Below are 22,438 nucleotides of genomic sequence, written 5' to 3'. Positions count from 1 at the left end.
TTTTGTCCACATAAATATTTGGTAATATCACTGTTTTCTCCTTGAAAATATGGGTGTTCATCCACTTTTCCAGAAAATTTTATGCAAATTTAAGAGATGTTGCTTAGTAAGAATTATTTTAATTTTTTTACACAATTATTTAAGCAAAAAATTCAAAAGTATTCCTGTTAGCCAAAACCTCAGTATAATTCTGCAGAAATATAAGAACATTTTCAGCCATTTCACATTTTCACACTTGCTAGTACCTGGTTGGACGCCCTTTTTTCTCCTAAACTGCCTTAATCTTTGGTATCAATTCAACAAAGTTTTGGAAACATTCCTCAGTGTTATTGCTCCATATTGACATGACAGCATCACACAGTCGCTGCAGGTTTGTCGGCTGCATCCATGGTGAGAATCTTCCGTTCCACCACATCCCAAAGCTGCTCTACTGGACTGAGATCTGGTGACTGTTTGAGGCTGTTGGAGTCCAATGAACTCATTGTCATGTTCTATAAAGAATAGGGAGATGATCTGAGCTTTGTGACATGGTGCATTATCCTGCTGGAAGCAGCATCAGGAGATGCTACACTGTGGTCATAAAGGGATGGACATGGTCAGCAACAATACTCAGGTAGGCTGTGGTGGTTAAACCAGGCCATGTTGGTACTGAGGTGTAGAAAATATCCCCCCCCACCATTACATCTGCAGCAGCCTGAAGCGTTGATCCAAGGCAGCATGGATCCATGTTATCGTGATGTTTTCACCAGATTCTGAGTCTAGCATCTGAATGAGGAGCTGAAATGGAGACTCATCAGACACAGCAACGTTTTTCCGACTTCTATTGTCCAGTGTTGGTGAGTCTGTGTGAATTGTAGCCTCAGTTTCCTGTTCTTAGCTGATAGTAGGCACACGGTGTGGTCTTCTGCTTCATCAAGTTGTCTTGACCATGTCTACATGACTAAATGCACTGAGCTGCTGCAATGTGATTGGCTAATTAGGTATTTACATTAAACATTTAAACAGGTGTACCTAATGAAGTGGCTGGTGAATGTATATTAAGTATAGAGATATATAAGGAAACGCCTGTAAATGAATTAGTCAAGTACAAAACTCACAAATCAGCAGAAAGTTAAGGGTAGACACACCAATCAGCTGTTAACTGTAAATGGAAAAGTAAATAAACATTTCCTTAGCTAAAACAAAAGGCATCAGAGGAAAATGGAGAGTATACAGGGGGAGGGGGGTGAGCAGTAGGAGCTCAAGGCAAGGCTCAGGCAGTGATAGAGGCAGAGATGGGGGAAGATCCTGGAAAAAAAAAAAAAGTATTGACTGTAGATGGAGAGAAATACAGTCGATAAATATTTCCATTAGTCTGCAGTATTATTGATCTTATGTTGTTTTTACTCTCTGGCATTCTGAATATATTCAATTTGTGAGCAGTGGCGTTAAGTCATTTCTACAGAATAGATCATGATTTTGACAAGATGGCCTGTTTCCAATATTGTGCTTCATCAATTAAATTAAGAAAAAAGACAAACTGATGTGAAAACAAAACTGTTTTCATGATCAGATGGTGTTATTCGCTACATTTAACATGGCTTTTAAAAGTCAAGTAGTGGTGGCTCATTGGAAATGAGATTTTGATTAAGTTAGAAGCAAAATAACAAACAAACAAAAAAAAAAACTGTAAAAACAAACCCTAACCTGATCATCTTACGGATCAAGAATTTATTTATTCCCTGTGGTTATTATTCAATATTCTTAACTGTGTAATGTAATGAGCAAATCTGCCCCCTTAATTTAATAAAAGTGCTTCCTTGTTACAACCAGAAAAAAAAAAAATACTGCAGTGTTAATATATAAAGCTCTATAAAGGAATTGTTAGGTGAACTACTTAGAATTTCTACCAGAAATGTTTCTAGAGGGAACTCAGAGCTGGGAAACACAGTCCCTGCTTTCTATACTTTCTACACCTGCAATGAGCACCAAAATACCATCAGTTTACAGACCCTTACCCACATACACACATTATGTTATTAACCCATGTAACTTGAAGTACGCTGGATTTTAAATACATACATGCACACACACAAACACACACACACACACACAAATTTATATATATATATATATATATATATATATATATATATATATATATAATTTTTTTAAAGACAAGGCAGTTTATTTGTATAGTACATTTCATGTCTAGGACAATTCAAAATGCTTTACATAAAACAAAGGCATTACAGATATTTAGAAATAGTAAAAGGCAGCAACACATAATTACAACAAAATAATAAATTGTATTAAAATGATTAAAAGCAAGATAAGTTAAAAATTTACCATGCAGATTTCATGCATAGGCGCATGAGAAAAGAAATGTTTTTAATCTGGATTTTATTACTATTTGAAATAGTGTTTTAAAAATCGCAGAATACCGACGTCCACCAATGCATACCACCAAAAAGGGGGAAAAAAACATCCAATTCCAGTCTTAACTGAGCTGAAGTTTTTTACTCACATCACTTACCATGTACATCCAGCATCACTCTTCTCTCTTTTCTTACAAAGTATATAAAGGCTATGGCCAAAACCATTCAGTTACAAACACAGGGGTGTGTATACAATTTTTTAACCATAAAAACATTCCCTGCAAATTCATTTTCACCACCATCCAACAAAATACAAAATTACATACCTCTTTAAAGATTTACTTAAACCATCAAAACAACTTAAACTAATAAATCAAAAAAGAAAACTAACTACTACTTCCCCAATCTCCCCCCTCTCCTCCGGCCACTTGGTTAGTGCCATCCAAGCTAATTAAGCACACCAATAATTATATTAATTATATAATTAAGCATATATATCGATAGATAGATAGATATAGATATAAAATTCCATTTTCATTATACATTTTATTAATATTTAATATAGTGCTTTTTATGTGTTTATGTGAAATTATGTCTATGCCACCTTATTGACCAGGAGGACTCTTTCAAAGGGCGATATCTTGCCTCTCAGTGGGACTTTTCATGTCTTCATAAAAAAATAAATAAATAAAAGCAGAAATTGACTATTTATTCCCTGAAGGGTAAAGCAGCTAAATAATCATGAGACAAGTCAGTGAAATAACACATTTCCAACATCAGAACTTGCTCATAAGGTTATCTGTCTTTATGTGAATCGACTCATCTGCAAATCAGAGAAAAAAAAAATCTCCTTAAACATGCAACTTCAAAACATAGATTAAAGCTAAAAAGTGTTGATAGGAAATAACTTGCATCTTTTTTGTCAGTGATTATGCAATCATGGTCAAATCTGCAGCTTTTGACACATGTAGCCACAGAAAGGCAGCTTTTAGCATAGTGGCTGGTAATAATATCTCTCCCCAACAGCAATGCAACACTGTCAGATAGAACTCTGTTACAAGATGCAATCTCAAAAGGAAGACGTCTCATTTCACTCATATTCAAGTGACAATAATGCAACACAGTGAACAGCATGGCTGATCAGGTCAGAGGCGGGTGAACATTGACTGGTTTACATAGTAGATGGTAGAAAGGTGAGTGTCAAACTGCGGTGGTTGACCTGAATGAAATGAAGATTAGCCATGGGGCCAGAAAGAAGAGTAGTTAATTATTAGTAGGGCTGGGGGATCGATCCACATATCGATATTATTGAAACCAAGGCTAGTATCTGATCAGTCGATACCAGCGTGATAAGATCGCAATTTTTTTCTTGTCGAGGGTCTTGGGGGCAAAAAGCCAAAGAATGTGAATGAGTGCCAACCTATAGTTTGTTTTTTTATATTGTTTACAAACAAAAAGCTTAAATTTAATTTTCTCCGTTGTGCCATTAAATTAGTTAATTAAAAATGTTTTATTTCACAAAAAAATTTGTACTGTGTATCGTATCTGTGTAAATGAATAAAGACTTAAAGTGTATTCATGCTTAATAATCTGCTAGACGTTAAACAATAGGGCACTTGGTTTAGTTGAGGGTTTGCAACATTCTTCCAGTCTAAGTTTGCTTTCATACTAAAATGAACTAAAGGAATTACAAAGAAACCTTGTTCATTCATTGGTTACTACCAGGCAACTTGTGTTTCTGCCATGAGTCATGGTCCCCATCCTTTATTTGGTTCACTTGAAGTGAACCGAGACTACGTTTTTAGACGGGTCAGTTTGCTTCTTTGATGTGCATCAGTTTGGTTGCACATTTGTACCTCTTTAAACAAACTGGACTTTCCAAGCAAACAAACAAGGATTCAATTGAAAAGGGCTGGTGTGAATTCATCTTAAAAACCAAGGTGATGCTGCAGCTCACAGTGCAACTAAAATTGTATCTGTTCATACAAATGAACATTGCTCACAGGTAACACAGCATTCTCCAGATTTATGTGTTTGCAAAAATGCCAAAATGCTTGACAATTTTTTTTTTTTATTATTTTAAAAAACTATGATGAAAAAAGAAAAGAAATGCTTTGGGTTTATTCTGCTTCTTGCCTAGTAGCAGCTTAAACTTCATTGGAATAAGCGAATATACAGTGTGTGCAGAATTATTAGGCAAATTAGTGTTTTGATCACATCATCCTCTTTATGCATGTTGTTCTACTCCAACCGGTACAGGCTTGAAAGCCTACTACCAATTAAGCATATTAGGTGATGTACATCTCTGTAATGACAAGGGGTGTGGTCTAATGACAGCAACACCCTATATCAGGTGTGCATAATTATTAGGCAATTTCCATTCCTTTGGCAAAATGGGTCAAAAGAGAGATTTGATGGACTCTGAAAAGTCAAAAATAGTGAGATGTCTTGCAGAGGGATGCAGCACTCTTAAAATTGCCAAGCTTTTGATCATCGAACAATCAAGCGTTTCATTCAAAATAGTCAACAGGGTCGCAGGAAGCGTGTTGAAAAAACAAGGCGCAAAATAACTGCCCATGAACTGAGGAAAATAAAGCATGAAGCTGCCAAGATGCCATTGGCCACCAGTTTTGCCATATTTCAGAGCTGCAACATCACTGGAGTGCCAAGAAGCACAAGGTGTGCAATACTCAGGGACATGGCCAAGGTAAGGAAGGCTGAAAAACGACCACCACTGAACAAGACACACAAGATAAAACGTCAAGACTGGGCCAAGAAATATCATAAGACTGATTTTTCTAAGGTTTTATGGACTGATGAAATGAGAGTGAGTCTTGATGGGCCAGATGAATGGGCCCATGGCTGGATCAGTACAGGGCAGAGAGCTCCACTCCGACTCAGACGCCAGCAAGGTGGAGGTGGGATACTGGTATGGGCTGGTATCATCAAAGATGAGCTTGTGGGACCTTTTCGGGTTGAGGATGGTGTCAAGCTCAACTCCCAGTCCTACTGCTAGTTTCTGGAAGACACCTTCTTCAAGCAGTGGTACAGAAAGAAGTCAGCATCGTTCAAGAAAAACATGACTTTCATGCAGGACAATGCTCCATCACACGCATCCAAGTACCCCACTGCGTGGCTGGCCAGAAAAGGTCTAAAAGAAGAAAAAATAATGACATGGCCTCCTTGTTTACCTGATCTTAGCCCCATATAGAACCTGTGGTCCCTCATCAAATGTGAGATCTACAGGGAGGGAAAACAGTACACCTCTCTGAACAGTGTCTGGGAGGCTGTGGTTGCTGCTGCACGCAATGTTGATCGTGAACAGATCAAGACACTGACAGAATCTATGGATGGCAGGCTTTTGAGTGTCCTTGCAAAGAAAGGTGGTTATATTGGTCACTGATTTGTTTTTGTTTTGTTTTTGAATGCCAGAAATGTATATTTGTAAATTTTGAGTTATATTGGTTTCCCTGGTGAAAATAAATAAGTGAAATGGGTATATATTTGGTTTTTGTTAAGTTGCCTAATAATTATGCACAGTAATAGTCACCTGCACACACAGATATCCTCCTAAGATACTAAAACTAAAAAAAACCCCACTCCAACTTCCAAAAATATTCAGCTTTGATATTTATGAGTCTTTTGTGTTCATTGCGAACATAGTTGTTGTTCTATAATTAAATTAATCCTCAAAAATACAACTTGCCTAATAATTCTGCACACCCTGTAGACAATGGATGATAAAACAAAGTGTTTTTTCTTTATTGGAGTTCACAAAAGCCATTACCCTGAAGTAATCAGAATATCACATGCATGCCTTAGATAATAACCTGTTGCAACAATTACCAATTAAATTAGGTGCTAACCATTTATTTTTAAGCTTATCATCTTCATCTTGAGAAAACAAGTTGTAATCCAGTAATAACCTGTTACAGTAGCAGGTTTTCCTGAGAAAACAAAAGGCAGATTTCTTTCAATAATGATAAGAATTAACTATGATGTGATAATAAGCTTCAAAAACAAAAAATAAAGTGCAAGTATGGTCATTCTTTGCAAAACAAACTATTTGGATAAAATAACCTGCTTGATCACTTCAGAATGATCCTAAAGTTCCATTCAGTGCGTGTGTGTTAAATTACACTGAAGAAGGTTAAGATCTGACCATTGATTTGTGCCTATCCTCTTACAGCATTCACTTAATCAAAAAGCACAGCACACACAAACACCTTGTTGGACTCGTGCACACGATTCAGATCGGCCGAGGCAGCGAGATGGAATCCTGTCTCCCTCCAAATCAGTCTGGTGCTTGTTTTAATGAGCAGTGTGGCCAAGATACATGATGAAGAAAATCACTCATGTATAACGCCACAGCAAGCCAGAGAATTGTCAGATTTGTCAGCTAATTTCATGCTAATTGAGTCCCCAAACTGGAGGTTATTTTTAACCTCTGATCACATGGAATTGTGAGTCCTTTAGCTCACATGTCTTTAATTTGTCTGAAAACCAACATGTTTTTATTTATTTTTTTTGCCTTTTTCTCCTCAGTTCCTGCCAGGATCACCAATATATCGAAGGACGTGACGGTGAATGAGGGCAGCAGCATCCGTCTAATGTGCCTGGCAGTTGGTCGACCTGAGGCCAACATCATATGGAAGCATCATTCACCAAGAGGTAGTCCACAAAGTTGTTTATTTTTATTTATTCTATTGTGTCAGCTCAAAAAAACTTGTTTATCCCAAATTTACAATTCAGTTTACTTAAGTATTTCAGTCTGTTTTCAGAAAACGTGCAGATGCATACCCAGACTTAGCTAACATTGCGAGCAAAAAGGATCAAAGAAGAAAAGAAGGCGAAACATATTGGCCACACAGACTTCTGCCGTCTACTTTCCTTCCTCTTTCTATGTCATCAGGGTTTCATCCACCATTTCCGTATCTGCTATTGTCTGAAAGGAATGAATGAACTCCGCACTGCCCTCTGGTGGATGTGTTGCGAACATCCATGCCAATGCCAAGGATGCATGGGTGTATGTGGGCAGTGATGTTTGACATCTTACATGAACGAACCTATAAAGGGAGCTTAAATGAGGCTTAAAGTAGACATGAGTCATTGAACTAAACTCCAATGTTACTGGAGCAAAATTTGATGATGCTGTTTAAACTATTTCTGTTCTTGACAGACAGCCTGTAAAACCAGGATTTGAATAAAAATCTTTATGGTTTTAAAATATTTCTAGAAACACCTGTTGAGTTCAGCATCAAGTTTATCACACTTATAAAAAAAGATTTCCAGATACTTGTGTGTACTCCCAGTTTGGACTTCCTCACTGCCAAACTAAGTTCTGTAAATGGTTATTATATATGGCTGCAGATGTGTTGGTATTAAAACAGGAAATAATTAGAAAATAGGAGGATTTATATTTTGTTTGTGATTATCATCTGTCTAAGATCCTCTTCTTTATTTTGAAATAAACTTTTTTTTTCTTTTTTTTAAAAAAAAGTTCTGATTCTCTTTTCTAATTGTTAAAGGCAGTTTAGAAAACTCAACAAGCAACTGGGTAGAGCAGGGCTACTCAATTCGGTCCTACGAGGGCCGCAATCCAGCAGGTTTTCCATGTATTCCTGCACCAACACACCTGAGTCAAATTAATGAGTTATTGTGTAGAGCCTGATTGGCTGTTAGAGCCACCTAATTTGACTCAGGTGTGTTGGTGCAGGGATACATGGAAAACCTGCTGGATTGCGGCCCTCGAAGGACCGAATTGAGTAGCCCTGGGGTAGAGCATCAGCAAACTCTCACACAGATATGATACTGACATTTCTCCACAACATTCACCTTCAGCATTTGCTTTACGTGAATATTTCTTCTCTCGTCCAGCGAGGTTAAAAACTGAATGTTTTTATTTATTTATTTATTTTTTGGTTTACATTTGCAGCCACAAGAAGAGTTATCATAACTAAAGCCAGGTTTTAATCTGTTGACCAACAACCTGTTTTCTTTCAACTGTGGTAATATGAGAGGTTGAAGCTGCGCGACCTGTTTCCTGACAGAAACCTGCTCCAGTCAAAGCAAGGCTTGGCTGCCAGCCCCGGCTGGATTGGTGTTTTATTGGCACCTCATAGATGAACAAGAGCCAAGATGCTGTGTGTGTGGTTGTGTGTGTTCTCTGTTCTAATTGTGTCGGCGCTGTGCTTCCCACTGAGCTTTCAGCAGCATGAGTCATGTGCAGCTTCTCTATAGGATCAGATGTTCAGCCTCCAACATGACAGGAATGCTTCCAGCCCAGCTGTTTCCATCTTCCTCCCCATCACCCAGAGACTTCTCACAGCCTGGTGGTCTTCCACCATCTTAGCATCTATCTATCCATTTATCTATCTATCTATCTATCTATCTATCTATCTATCTATCTATCTATCTATCTATCTATCTATCTATCTATCTATCTATCCATCCATCCATCCATCCATCCATCCATCCACCCATCCATCCATCTTACTCTATGACCTTTTTTTGTTTGTTTGTGTGGATATACCTACATATTTAACAGTCATATGTATCCTCATAGCCTGTGTATGAGGCCCAAAAATGAGAAAATTCTGTCTCTTCTCTCACTTGCTCAACTTTATAGAGAATGTGTGCTCAAACGGGTGAGTCTAAGATCTTTCCCTTTGTGACCTCATGTAAGGAAATAACCACTGCTCCTGATAGTCGATACTGTCATTGACCCGCCCCCAGCTAGCCGAGCCTGCCCTTTGATATCACAGATTGGGCATCAGCAAAAGCCAAACCCTCTCCCAGAGAGGGGTGTGGACAGGCACCACTCATTACCATTTAAAAGTACAGACACAGAAACAGCCCATACCCAGTAGAGCTCACTAGAGCTACTTTTGGAATGGCTGAAATTAAGGACCAAGGCTGAATTTGGGGTAATATACTTTGAAAACAATGTTGTTGGACCTCCGATACCCATATGAAATTGTTGAAAAAATGTATGTTGTCATGCAACAACTGGTGAAACTGAACCAGAACAAGGCTGCAGGTCCAGATGGTGTCAGTCCCAGAGTTCTCAAGACCTGCTCAAAACAGCTATGTCCGATTCTCCAGCACCTGTTCAACACCAGCCTGAGCCAGAGAAGAATCCCGGTGCTGTGGAAAACATCCTGCCTTGTTCCAGTGCCTAAAAAACCACAACCAGCTGAACCAAAAGACTACAGACCAGTCGCCCTGACATCTCACGTCATGAAAGTCCTGGAGAGACTCTTACTGGCTCACCTCAGCAAGCAGGTGAACACCTTTCAGGACCCATTACAGTTTGCATACCGTAATGGGCTTGGGGTTGAAGATGCCATCATATACCTGCTTCAGAGAGCCCACTCTCATCTGGACCAGTCAGGCAGCACTTTGAGGGTCATGTTCTTTGATTTCTCAAGTGCTTTTAATACGATTCAGCCTGCTCTGCTGTGTGAGAAGCTGCAGAAATTCCAGGTGGATCCCTCCACAACCACCTGGATTTACGACTACCTCACAAACAGACCACAGTTTGTGAGACTGAAAGGTTGTGTGTCTGAGATGGTGGTCAGCTGCACTGGAACACCACAAGGGACTGTACTTTCACCATTTCTATTCACGCTGTACACCTCAGACTTCCAGTACAACTCTGAGTTCTGTCATGTGCAGAAATACTCTGATGACTCAGCAGTTGTTGGGTGTATCAGTGATGGACAAGAAGCAGAGTACAGAGAACTGGTCGGTCAGTTTGTGAAATGGTGTGGTGACAATCATCTCATCTTGAATACCAAGAAAACAAAGGAGATGATTGTTGACTTCAGGAGGAACAAGAACACACATAGAAGTGTTTCCATCATGGGAGAGGAGGTGGAGGTGGTGGAGGAATACAAGTACCTTGGAGTTCAGCTGGACAACAGACTTGAGTGGAAAAGCAACACTGAGTACATTTACAAGAAAGGTCAGAGCAGACTCTACTTCTTAAGGAAGCTGAGATCTTTTAACGTCTGCACCAAAATGTTGCAAATGTTCTACAGGTCTGTTGTTGAAAGTGCAATCAGCTTTGCAGCAATCTGCTGGGGCAGCGGCATCAGAACCAGAGACTTGAAAAGAATTAACAAACTGATCAAGAAAGCCGGTTCTGTGCTTGGAGTAACTCTGGAGCCGCTGGAGTTGATCATCAAAAAAAGAATTCTGTACAAGCTGACGAAGATAATGGAAGATCCTTCACACCCTCTACACAACGCCGTGACGAAACAACAGAGTGTGTTCAGTGGGAGGCTTGTTCAAGTCCGATGCACGACAGAGAGATACAGAAGATCCTTCCTTCCAGCAGCTATCAGGCTGAAGAACAAAGCCCTTAATTAATTAATGTGATTGTTTTACTAAAAAATTACTACTACTACAATACTGAATTTCCCTTTGGGATTAATAAAGTATTTTTCATTCATTCATTTCATTCATATGTGACCTATAAAAAAGAATAAATGTGTTTTTATGTGGTTCCAGAAACAGATAGAAGGGCAGTTTGTACTCTGCACCACCCTGGAGCATGTGTAGTAGCAAATAAAGCAGTGGAATTACACCTGAAAGTAATATTCTGGCATCCACATCTAGACAGTGATGTGGTGCCTTCACATGTCTGTGTGTGTTTGTATGTGTGTGCATGCATTAAAGTCCACAGGAAAAGTAATGGATTATCTTACTTGACATTTGTCTGAGTTGCACTAATGAAAAGACAGACGACGTGTGGAAATGTTTGGGCAGCCAAAGAAATCCTCACTGGCAGTCAGAATCTTAAATGTTTTTCCTGTAGAGTGGCATTTTCCAGACTAGCTCCTCACCGTTTGCTTTTCATGTTTGTCACCAGCGATAATGGACTGCTCCCTCTGAGGACAGTATTTGCGTCTGTTAGTTCAACACTAAAGTGAGCAGCCGTCTTCCTGAGGTAAACTGAATTCTGTGTGTGTCTCAGATCTGCGATGTAGATGGATTTTTTTTCCCCATTTAATGGTTATTTTTCTACGGTGTACCAATTAAAACGTTTTCACACTCACATTTTGTTGGGAACATGAGCAACTGTTCTGCAGCAGCTGTTTGATGCAGGAAGATGCTTAAACTTTAAGTTTAAAAATAGCATGTGACATCAGAAAACAGCTGGAAAAGGTAAAAAAATATAGAAGTTGTGCTACGTGATTTGAGTCTTAAGGTTTGTGAAGACCGTTTAATGTGAGCAGTTATTTCCCATGACACTGTTAAAACCACTACAGTTTCCCTTGCACGACCGGCTTTTAAGAGACTCTCAAGCCATGACAATATACGCTAATAAATCCTCCAGTAGAGACTGTGACACAAGTAAGAGTTGTGTGCAGAGTAGAAGAACGTAAATGAGAAGCCGTCTTTTACTTAATATATGTACTCTGTCAAGTTAAGCCTCACCTTTGTTTTATGCACTGCAATACTTGGTCCCAATTTCAGCACACAAGGGGACTTCATAAATTATTCAGCAATGTCCAGAGTCTGACTGCAGGCCACTAGAAGGATTAAAAGATATATGGTTTAGGGAAAACAGTTTATTCAGGGGACAATGTGATATGGATCCCTCTAGCCCATTAAGGCTCATTAAAGCAGATGTGTTGTGAATATATCCTCAATCGGATGTCAGCCTTTGCCTTTGCTTTACAAATTAGCACAGACTGAAAGATGGTTGTGATAGAAGTTGTCCTTAAGAAGTGCTGAGGTTATACTTCACACTCTCTGTTATTCAGTCTTTTTTTTAAAATTAAGAGGTGAGGGCCATTACAGTAATAGTGAAGTGACAGTACAGCACAAATAGAATAACAGATTAAGGTCCTGTTTATACGACAATGTTTCCACGCAAAACCCCCATTTTTTTTTTTTCTTTTTCCTTTTGAATTTTAGGAAAAAGTTGCATTTACGCAACAGTGGAGTAAAAACTACCTCTATGCAGACTGCAAACACAACAAAACGTTTGCGTTTTAACAGAGCCTAAAGACAGTAAAACGACAGACAGTAGCGATGCATTGTTGATGACATCATAGATTACACCAGACCAGAGATTTATAGCAACACTACATATTTATCTGAAAAACTGTGCTTCTGAGTCAAATTGATGGTACAGTGACATTCAGATAGGTAGTAGAGCTGCTCGATTATGGGAAAAATGATAATCATGATTATTTTGATTGAAATTGAGATCTCGATTATTTAACACAATTATAGATAAGAGGTTGGATGGCGGGGCATTTTAAGTGTTTACTGTGGTAATGCCGACTAGTTTCTTTCCACCAGGTCCCCATAGCTATTGTTTGTCTCAGACCAGCAGCTATGTTCCGCCTGGTGTGATCTGGAAAAAAATAGTCTGGAGACATTTCGTTGTCACGTTGAAATCCGCGTCAATAAAATGCAGTGCGACATTTCTATACGGCTCTGGTGCGGCTTGACCACAGGTCCGTAGCGGTGGCGAAACATCGGACGGTCACCACGTCTTTCACACACCCCCACTACACTCATCATACAGGGAAGAAAGAGACAGTCCACTAAAATGGTATTGAGATGGCAGTGATGCCGTTTGTTGATGAGTTTCTTAAATCCCGGATTGTTCACTGTGTAAATTGAGAAAAAAGTTCTGTTTGTTTATAACGTTTGTCTCTCTGTGATTCTGGGAGCTGGTGGATTATTTAGTTGCGACTCACAAAAATTGAACATTTTTCTATTTTTTTGCAATGACAGCTGCGCTCGATTTGAAAACAGCACAAATCGAAGGACAAAAAATATTCGGACCATTTCATTTTTATGATCGTTAAAAACCCAGATCGTAATTGCGATTAAAATTCAATTAATTGCCCAGCCCTAATAGGTAGATATACTTCACTTACCATTGCTATCAATAACTCCGACCCTGCTGTTAGTCGACAGCTCATGTACCTTTGGTCTAACATCGGGGATCTGTCCCTCAACAGGTACATTGACAAGGCTGCAACAACATTAGGCCAAGACACCCAAAGCTGACCATTCCAACCAAAGCAGTAGTGTATAATGCCTACATCATCAGCTCTCTCCTATTTTACACTGAAACGTGGTCAACGAATACCATGCAAGAGCAGAAGCTGTGAGGATTTTCTAGATGCACTGCCTTCGCCACATCCTTGGCATCGGATGCTTTACGCTCAAATCTAAACACACATTTGCCTTCCTACCATGTACAAGTTGTTACAACAGCATAGGGTGGACAGGTTTGGCCACATGTGTCAGATAGGATATGGATGTATCCCAAAGGACATTTGGTGACATCTTCTCTGTCACCCTCCACCTTGTAATTGTCAAATAATAGATTTGACACAAGCCAATACTTAGCTAGGGAATTTTTATTTATATCTTTTTATGGCTAGGTATGTATGAACACTTATTATAAACTGGACTAATATGGATCAAGTGCCTTTTGATGACTTTGTTGTGAATTGACACTGTACAAATAATTCTGAATTTAGTTCATTTCTGCATGGCCAACTAGCTTTTATCAAGAGGCTGAGTGGCGACCCTGAAATGTACAACAGGGATGTGAATCTTTAAAAGATTTACGGATTTCATTACTGGGAGTTGGGAAGATATAGAAGCTGGCGGTAACATATGGTGGAAAGTACTCCAGAAGCAGCTTAAGCAGATCCAAACTGCAGCCAAGGAAATAAGAATCAGACAGGAAGTGCACACTTGCAAAGCTTACAAAGGCTTATTAATAAGAATAATGACAAGATTATAACAGTGGGACAAACAATGGAAACATTAGTTTGGTGGGGTAAGTGTTGTCTTTTGTGTTTATTATAGTGACCTCTTCAGTGACAATGTCTGTGGAACTTTGTTCCCTATATCTGCATATTTGAGCATCCCAGAATGTGAAACCATGTGTTGTACATTTTGTGCTTCATCATCCAACACAAATGGCTTCTTTAAATTCCTAGAGTACAAAAATCTTGCATTCACTGGGGATGAAAATATGTTCTTGGAGCTCATATGAGTTTTTGTCCTTTTTCTTTTTTTTCAGACTTTCAGGATTTGATACCTGACAAGTAAATTGTGAGGCAAAAAGCTCACATGATGTTTGAGGGACAGTCATTTGGAAAGCTGGCAGTGGTGAGCACATTTGACAGAAGCACAGCAGCTCAGACAGCTGTTGTCAACTTGTGATTAGTTTCCTGACGAGTGCCACTCACAGTGTTATACAGCAGAAATAAAAAGGCACGCTGTGTGCAGTGATGTTGCCTTCCACTATGGACAATGCTCAGGCAATGCCTGCTGAGGCTGGTGAGGCAGTTATCGTTGGGAGTAGAGCAAGCCTGCCTGCAGGTGTTACTAAAAGAAAAAAGAAAGAGAGACAAAGAAAAAGAAAGGTTTTTCAAAGATTTAAATTGCATAAAAATTTACAGTGACACAAACTTGAAAGAAAGAATTAACAGGTACTCTGCGCCTTAAGACGGATTATAGAAAACCCATAGAAGTAGGTCCATTTGATAAAGATTTCCAATATTTATCACAATCCTAGATATGTTTCCCAGTCATTTCCATATGGACCATTCTCAGTGACTGCACACTGTTCATTTTTATGCTGCCACATTGGCTGGCAAAAAGCTAGCCAGGACCCGCTCCGCTATCATCACTATTAACCATTTCTCATCAGGGGTGGCGCTAGCAGACTTAACACTTTCCAAACCAGTTCATCACTTATGTGGTGAAGTCAGACAGCGATATTTTGAAAAAGACATCAAATCAAATCAAATCAAATCAAATCAAATCAAACTTTATTTATATAGCACTTTTCATGCAGGATTGCAGCACAAAGTAATAAAAATGCAGCAGTTTTTGCATCTTAAAAACCTAAGTCACAACAAAGTTTCAATCAAAGCACACACACGAAGATAAAAATGTCGACTTGGTGACAAAATTCCTGGTTAAAAAACACTCCAACACATCCAACTGATGGAGGTATTGCCACCGGATTTACACAGGGGCAGAATTAAAAGCATTCAAGTCAGATTAGAGGCTTCTAAATATTTCATGGCAGGATGGATATCAGACATTCAGCTGTGGAAAGTCCCCCAAACAAAGTATTTCCCCATCATGTCAAATGCATGTAAAAATTAGGAATGTCCCAGTGATATATTTATGAGTTTACATCACTAACAATTACTGTGAGAAAACATTACTGTTTAAAGATTGTTTCATTGATTGAGAACACAAAAGAAAATACATGTCCAACTTTTCATTAACACAGAAAACCGCCTTTTCCATGGTGATCCGTGGTGGAGGATGAATTTGCAGAACATCCAACTGGTTTCACTGTGGTCACATTTACACTGTGAGAAACTTCTGAATGTTTTGTTCATTTGCTGCTTCACATAAAACATGACTTAAATATAAACTTATTATTTGACTGTCCTCCCGGTTACTCATGAACAATGCTTTTGTTTTTCTTGTTGCATAAACATGAATATCTGTTCGAGATTTAAATGAATGACCAAGACCATTTTAAAAACTTTAAAATAATTGGTGCTCTTATTTTTTGCTTGCTGTCTTCTTTTAACCTTTTCCAGATAATCCTTTTGCCTATTGTTCTCAGGAGTGCAGACAAACACAAAGATGAATGGGACATAGGCTTGGGGCAACGGGTTGTCACACTTTTACGTAGGGTACAACAGAATTACCTTCAATTACATGTATGTTAACAACAGAGAAACGTCAAGTGTCTGGTCCCGGGACGCACTAACGATAAACCAGCTGCAGCTTGCTGCATTCTAGTAATGCCTTGCCGTAATTTTTCATAAATAAATATATTCAAAATTAGTGCTGCCCACCATAAGTAGACTTGGAAAGAGTACAAAACAAAACTTTTGATAAACTTACCACCAGCAAAGTACTCTCTACACAGTTCAGAGCTTTCTGACAGTTTTCAGTTATCTCATTTGACGACAGCAACACACTCAGCCATCGTTTATTGTCAGCAGGCAGTCTGGAAAAAAAAATCCCATTCTTGGGATGTCAAAGGAATGAGTGATAGGTAGAGGTACGTCCGGCACAACATGGACATACCATTATTTTTTGACGTGAAAAGCTAGCTTTAGCAAGTGAGCTGGGTAGCAGTACACCTGCTTTGTTATCTTTTTGCCACCCATGAAAGTCGCTTAAAGTCAAGTGACCAGTGACAAAAGCTGAAATTGGTCTATAGCCTCACTTTTCCACTGTCTGTCTCTCAATAATCACATGATCAACATTTCTCTATGACATGATCACACCTTGACAACTAAATGAATCTTTGGATAAATAAAGAAGCATGAATTATTATGCAAATTTGACACTGAAGGACAACACATGTAAACGATGCAGTAGTACTGGTCAAGCATGACAATGCAGATGTTTTTGCAAGCAAGTTTAAAACATATCAGGTCTGTTTTGTCTGGTTCTACCTTGTTTCTAAGCAGTGTTTCTCAGTCTTGGTCCTTGGTACTAGGTTCCCTGTGAGTTTCATTTGTTCTCCCGCTTCAGCACACCTGATGCAAATGAATGGACCTCCTCATCAAGTTGTTCACAAGCCTTTTAACTAACCATCAATATCAGCCAGGCTGTGTTGTAGTGGTTAAACATCTAAAACATAAAGCAGTGGGTCATATATAGGCCTTTTTTTCTTCTCAGGGAATACATGTACTTTCCACAGTCCAGCTTAGTCCACAAGGTGTAGATTTTGTCAAAAATACACAATGCTTTTGTGTGGACATCTGCATGCTCACCTATTTGTTAAGAACACTCAACCCACCACTGGTTTACAAGGGTAAAACCCTGCAGTGCTGATATTGAACATGGAGACAGGCCTGTGTGAAGAGGTCTGCTTCCACCTGACCTCTGCACTAAAGCTGGATTTATACTTGCGCGGCATCTGCGTAAGGTTGGTTACAGCATCATCGTAGGTCCCTGGAGGCTTGATGCGCACCTCTTTTACACCCCTGCTACACAGATGATTACACAGAAGTACTCCCTTGTGATTGGTCAGTTTGGGATTACATGTTTCCAGATTTCTAGGATCTTCTCACTGAGTTTGTGTGGTAACCTCCTTTTTTAAAAACAGCACCCAGTGGATCAAGTTGATGAGAGGCTGATCGAATTATTTCTTCGTTTGCTTCCACAAGCTCATGAAGACAGTACACCATGTTGGATGCCATTGTTGTTTTTAAACAGGAAATACCTACCGGAACTGAAGTGAATCATCAAAAGAACTCTGACCTGTTGAGTTTAACTGCTGATACCACATGTGCTGCCACCTTCAGATTAGGAAGAGAAACTACAACACACATAACACAAAAAAGACACATACCCCCTACATCCGAGTGCGAGAGCACACTCTCTAGCATCAGCTACGTTGTAACTGACCTTACGTAGATGCTGCGCAAGTATAAATCCAGTTTAAGTCTTTAAAGGGATATTTAGACAATCACATTTTTACATGGAATATGCATCATAGAACAATGCATCAGGATGCATCCATGGTAGTTGCAGTTGTTGTCTATGCATCCAATAGGAAGCCTTATTGTATGTGTTTGTCTCTTAAATTTATAAACCTGTATGCAGATGCTTATTAGAGCCAACTTCAGGCATTGTGAGAATCATTTGAAAAACTATCAGTGTGTGAGACTGCAGAAAAAATATGTTCCTAAAAGCAGCTGTCCCTACACCAACTGAGATTAATCAGGGTTATGAAATGGATGAATTAGATTGCACTCATGCCAGTTTAGCACCCAGAGGCTTTTATCGTTTTATTTCTTTTCACAGTAAAATTTTTACTACCATTTGAGGATGTATCAGAGCTGTGTTTACTGCTGTTTCATGCAGCAATTTATACTATGGAATGCAGAGGGCATAAGGACATGGACTGTTGGTTTACAGTCCTGTAGCTTTTGCACATATTCTATTGTAACAATAATAATAATAATAACAATAATAATAATAATAATAATAATAATACCCACATACTTGGTAGTTTTAGTTTGAAACATTACTCAGCTTTTGTAGTAATTGCAAACTCAGTTCTGTTTTATTTGTGAAAGCGGCATTATTTAATGTGTTGTATTTGCATTTTTTTTTATTAAATGTCAGATTTAAATGGTTTACACATATATTCATTGTTTACAGCCTTTTAACAACTCAATTTAATTAAATTCAATTCAGTTGTATCTATATAGCAGTAATCCATGACAGACAGCTCTTGTCCTTTTTAAAGATACAGGCCAATCAATTTATAATTCAGTCCAATTCATTATTGTCTCAAAGTTGTTTAGAAAAATGCATTATAATCCACATTAATTTGGTTTATATCTGTGCTTATATAAAGCTGGTCCATATAAAGTAAATGGAAGTAAAGTAAAAGGGAGAAAAAACAATGCATTCTTTAGAATTTTCTGTTTGATTTAATCCTCATCCTGCACTGTAAACCCGAAAAAGTAACCAGAACTCAAAAAAAGTGAGGCAATCGATTGCCACAATTTTTTTTAAGTAGATAAACTTATAAGTCATCTTTTTCCGGAACATAAAATTTTGGATCACATGCTACTTGTATCACTTAAATTTGTTATTATGAATAAAATTTTTCAGTTTTGTAACCTCAGAAATAAGTTAACAGAACATAAAAAAAATAAGTGCACAACCACATAATTTGTGTTAACATAACTCAAGGTTCATTAGTTTGTGTTGTCAACATTTTAAGTGCACATTAGCCAAATATGTTAATTTATTTTACTTAAAAACATGTGACTCAAAACAAAACCCTTACCCTAACCCAATTGATTGCCTTACTTACATTGAGTACAACTAACTTAATACATTTAAAAGTCAAACATTTGTTACTGAACATTATTTTCTTGCCCACTCTGTTTTGGCACACTTGAATGTCAAAATTAAATTGAAAAATAAATAATAAAAATAAATTTATAAATAAAACCGTTATAAATTAAAATAATCCTTCTTTCAGACGAGTTTCTACATATTATCAAGTCATACTTGAGAGTCTGCTACCTGGGGACAGTTTACCACTTTCTAGACCAAGTAAAACCTCTGAGTGAACTCAAAAGTATAGGTCAGTTCTTTGGGATAGCTGAGGTGTAGTGCGTAGATCAGTCCAAACATTACCAGGAAGGCATCGCCAAATCTGGGGAGGCTGACCACAGCATTACTTTCAATGATAACAGAGATTTTCACAGGCTGGTAGTGAACTGGACTTCTGCCATGGTCACTGAAGATGGTAAGGAGGGCCACTGCAACTCCATCAAGCTCTGGCTCATCAGACTTGTCCTGAATGAATGAAGAAGGTATACTAATCACTATCTAACCCATGGAATATAATAGACATCTAATTTAAATTTTGGTAACCTAGCCAAGTATAAAAAAAAAAAAAATAGACAAAAAAAAGGAAAAAAAAAAAAAAAAACAACAGAAGATCCATGTTCTGCATACGTAAATCCTAAAATTTAGCAGAGAATCGTAAGCTTGTTACATACTCTGCAAGTAGAAAGAACTTTGTTCTTGGTCTCGAGGCCGCAAGAACAAGAAAAAAGTTTGTATTGGTCGCATCAATCCATACTCCACGAGAAGCTTTGTCCACAGCTTCGAACAACTGACCAGGTTGTTTATTATTGAACGAGAAACTGTCTGCGACAGGGTTGAGTTGGGCACGCGCCGGTATCCGGGTCTATAAATTCCATGTGTTGTTTACGTTTACATATTTATCACCAGTTTGATCAGCTGTTTATTAAAACTATTCGTTTAGCCTCGCATCAGGGGAAGTACAGAAGCCACAACTTTCCACTTCATTCTTTTCCATGTTAACCACGCCCACCTCAAATGTCTGACCAATCACACAACATGTTTCAGAGCCCCATGAGAAGAAAATTCTGATGATGTGTCGAGAACTGTCCCACGTCCGTGAGAACAAGAAAAAAGTTCTTGCTTCTCGTGGAGGATGGAACAGCCTTAAGTGGTGTGAGAGATTGAAACTAAGCTAAAGGACATTTACAGAAAATGTTTTACTGAACATCTCATCACTTTGAACAAAATACCAATTCCGTTCCTTTGTAGAGAGGAGAAAGAAAACAGACCATACAGGCAAACTGTATGGGTAGACTAAATAAAAGGCAAGTCCTAAAACATGTTAGCATTTTGATAAACTGTTTACATAATACACCATAATAGAACTCCTTGACTACAACTGTACAAAATTTTATGAGAATAGAACAAGGCAAGGCAGTTTATTTGTATAACACATTTCATGTACAGGACAATTCAAAGTGCTTTACATAAAAGAAAGGCATTACGGATATTTAGAAATAGTAAAAGGCATCAACACATAATCACAATAAAATAATAAATTACATTTAAATGATTAAAAGCAAGATAAGTTAAAAAGTTTCCGTGCAGATTTCATGCATAGGCGCATGAGAAAAGAAATGTTTTTAACCTGGATTTAAAAATGTCTACATTTGGTGAAAGTTTAATCTGCACTGGCAGTTTGTTCCACTTGTTTGCAGCACAACAGCTAAATGCTGCTTCTCCATGTTTAGTCTGGACTCTGGTTTGGACTAGTTGACCAGAGTCTTTGGATCTAAGAACTCTGCTAGGTTTATATTCTCTGAACATATTACAGATGTATTCTGGGCCTAAACCATTCTGGGATTTGTGAACAATCAGAAGTGTTTTAAAATCTATTCTGTGACTGACTAGAAGCCAGTGTAAATATTTCAAAACTGGTGTGATGTGTTCAGATCTCTTAGTCCTGGTTAAAACTCTAGCAACAGCGTTTTGGATAAGCTGCAGATGCTTAATGCTCTTTTTAGGAAGTCCTGTTAAAAGACCATTACAGTAATCCAGCCTACTGGAGATGAATGCATGGATGAGTTTCTCTTGGTCTTTCTGGGAGACTAAACATTTAATTCTGTTGATGTTTCTGAGCTGGTAAAAAGCTGTCTTAGTGACAGCTTTGATGTGGCTGCTGAAAGTCAGATCTGAGTCTATCAACACTCCAAGGTTATGAACTTGGTCGGTAATTTAAGAGCCCGAGTCTCCAGGTGTTTGCCAATGCTGACCCTCTTCTCTTTGCTACCAAACAGAATAATTTCAGTTTTGTCTTTATTTAATTGTAAAAAAATTCTCCTTCATCCAGGTATTTATTTGCTCCAGACACTGACATAATAAGTCTACTGGACTGCAATCATCTGGTGACAGAGACACATAAAGTTGTGTATCATCAGCATAACTTTGATAATTAATGCTATAGTTCTGTAATATTTGACCCAAAGGGAGCATATGCAAGTTGAACAGAAGAGGTCCAAGGACTGACCCCTGGGGGACTCCACAAATCATGGCCACTCGTTCGGATTCATAGCTGCCGATCATAACAAAATAACTCCGGCTTTCTAAATTGGACCTGAACCAGTTAAGAACCGCTCCAGAAAGTCCAACCCAGTTTTCCAGCCTGTGCAACAGGATTCTGTGATCTACAGTATCAAACGCAGCACTGAGATCCAACAGAACCAGGACTGATACTTGGGCAGAATCAGTATTCAACCTAATGTCATTTAACACTTTGACCAGAGCTGTTTCAGTGCTGTGATGAGGTCAGAAGCCGGACTGAAATTTATCAAGATTTCCACTTTCATTTAAAAAGTCATTGAGCTGGTGAAATACAACTTTCTCAATAATCTTGGAAATAAAAGAGAGATTAAAGACAGGTCTGTAGTTGTTTATTATAGAGGCATCAAGAGTCCTTTTCTTTAGGAGTGGCTTAATAGCAGCTATCTTTAGTGACTTAGGAAAAATGCCAGATGCCAGTGAGCTGTTAACTATCAGTAGGAGATCATTTTCTACAAAAACTGTTTTTAAAAAGTCAGATGGTATCATGTCCAGAGTGCATGTTGTTGTTTTCAAAGGCCAAACCGTTTCTTGTAGGATTTTTAAATTAACCATTTTAAATTGCGACACAACATCAGAAATATTTCCGGGTTTTAGACACAGACTACTTTTCT

At 38.4% G+C, this 22,438-nt stretch overlaps 1 protein-coding gene across 2 annotated transcripts in view; it reads left to right on the top strand.

The window, feature by feature from the left end:
• The window catches only part of opcml (opioid binding protein/cell adhesion molecule-like), a 411,108-nt gene that overhangs the window by 326,074 nt on the left and 62,596 nt on the right, over positions 1-22,438 (top strand). For both annotated transcript variants that reach the window (XM_042007672.1, XM_042007670.1), the window contains one exon: positions 6,903-7,028. In XM_042007672.1, the coding sequence (XP_041863606.1) occupies positions 6,903-7,028 (126 nt within the window). The remainder of the gene's footprint in view (positions 1-6,902; positions 7,029-22,438) is intronic.

The sequence above is a fragment of the Melanotaenia boesemani genome, chromosome 15, assembly GCF_017639745.1.
Source record: "Melanotaenia boesemani isolate fMelBoe1 chromosome 15, fMelBoe1.pri, whole genome shotgun sequence".
NCBI lineage: Eukaryota > Metazoa > Chordata > Actinopteri > Atheriniformes > Melanotaeniidae > Melanotaenia > Melanotaenia boesemani.
The sequence above is the reverse complement of the archived record's forward strand: the minus strand, read 5'-3'. Positions and strand labels throughout refer to the sequence as shown.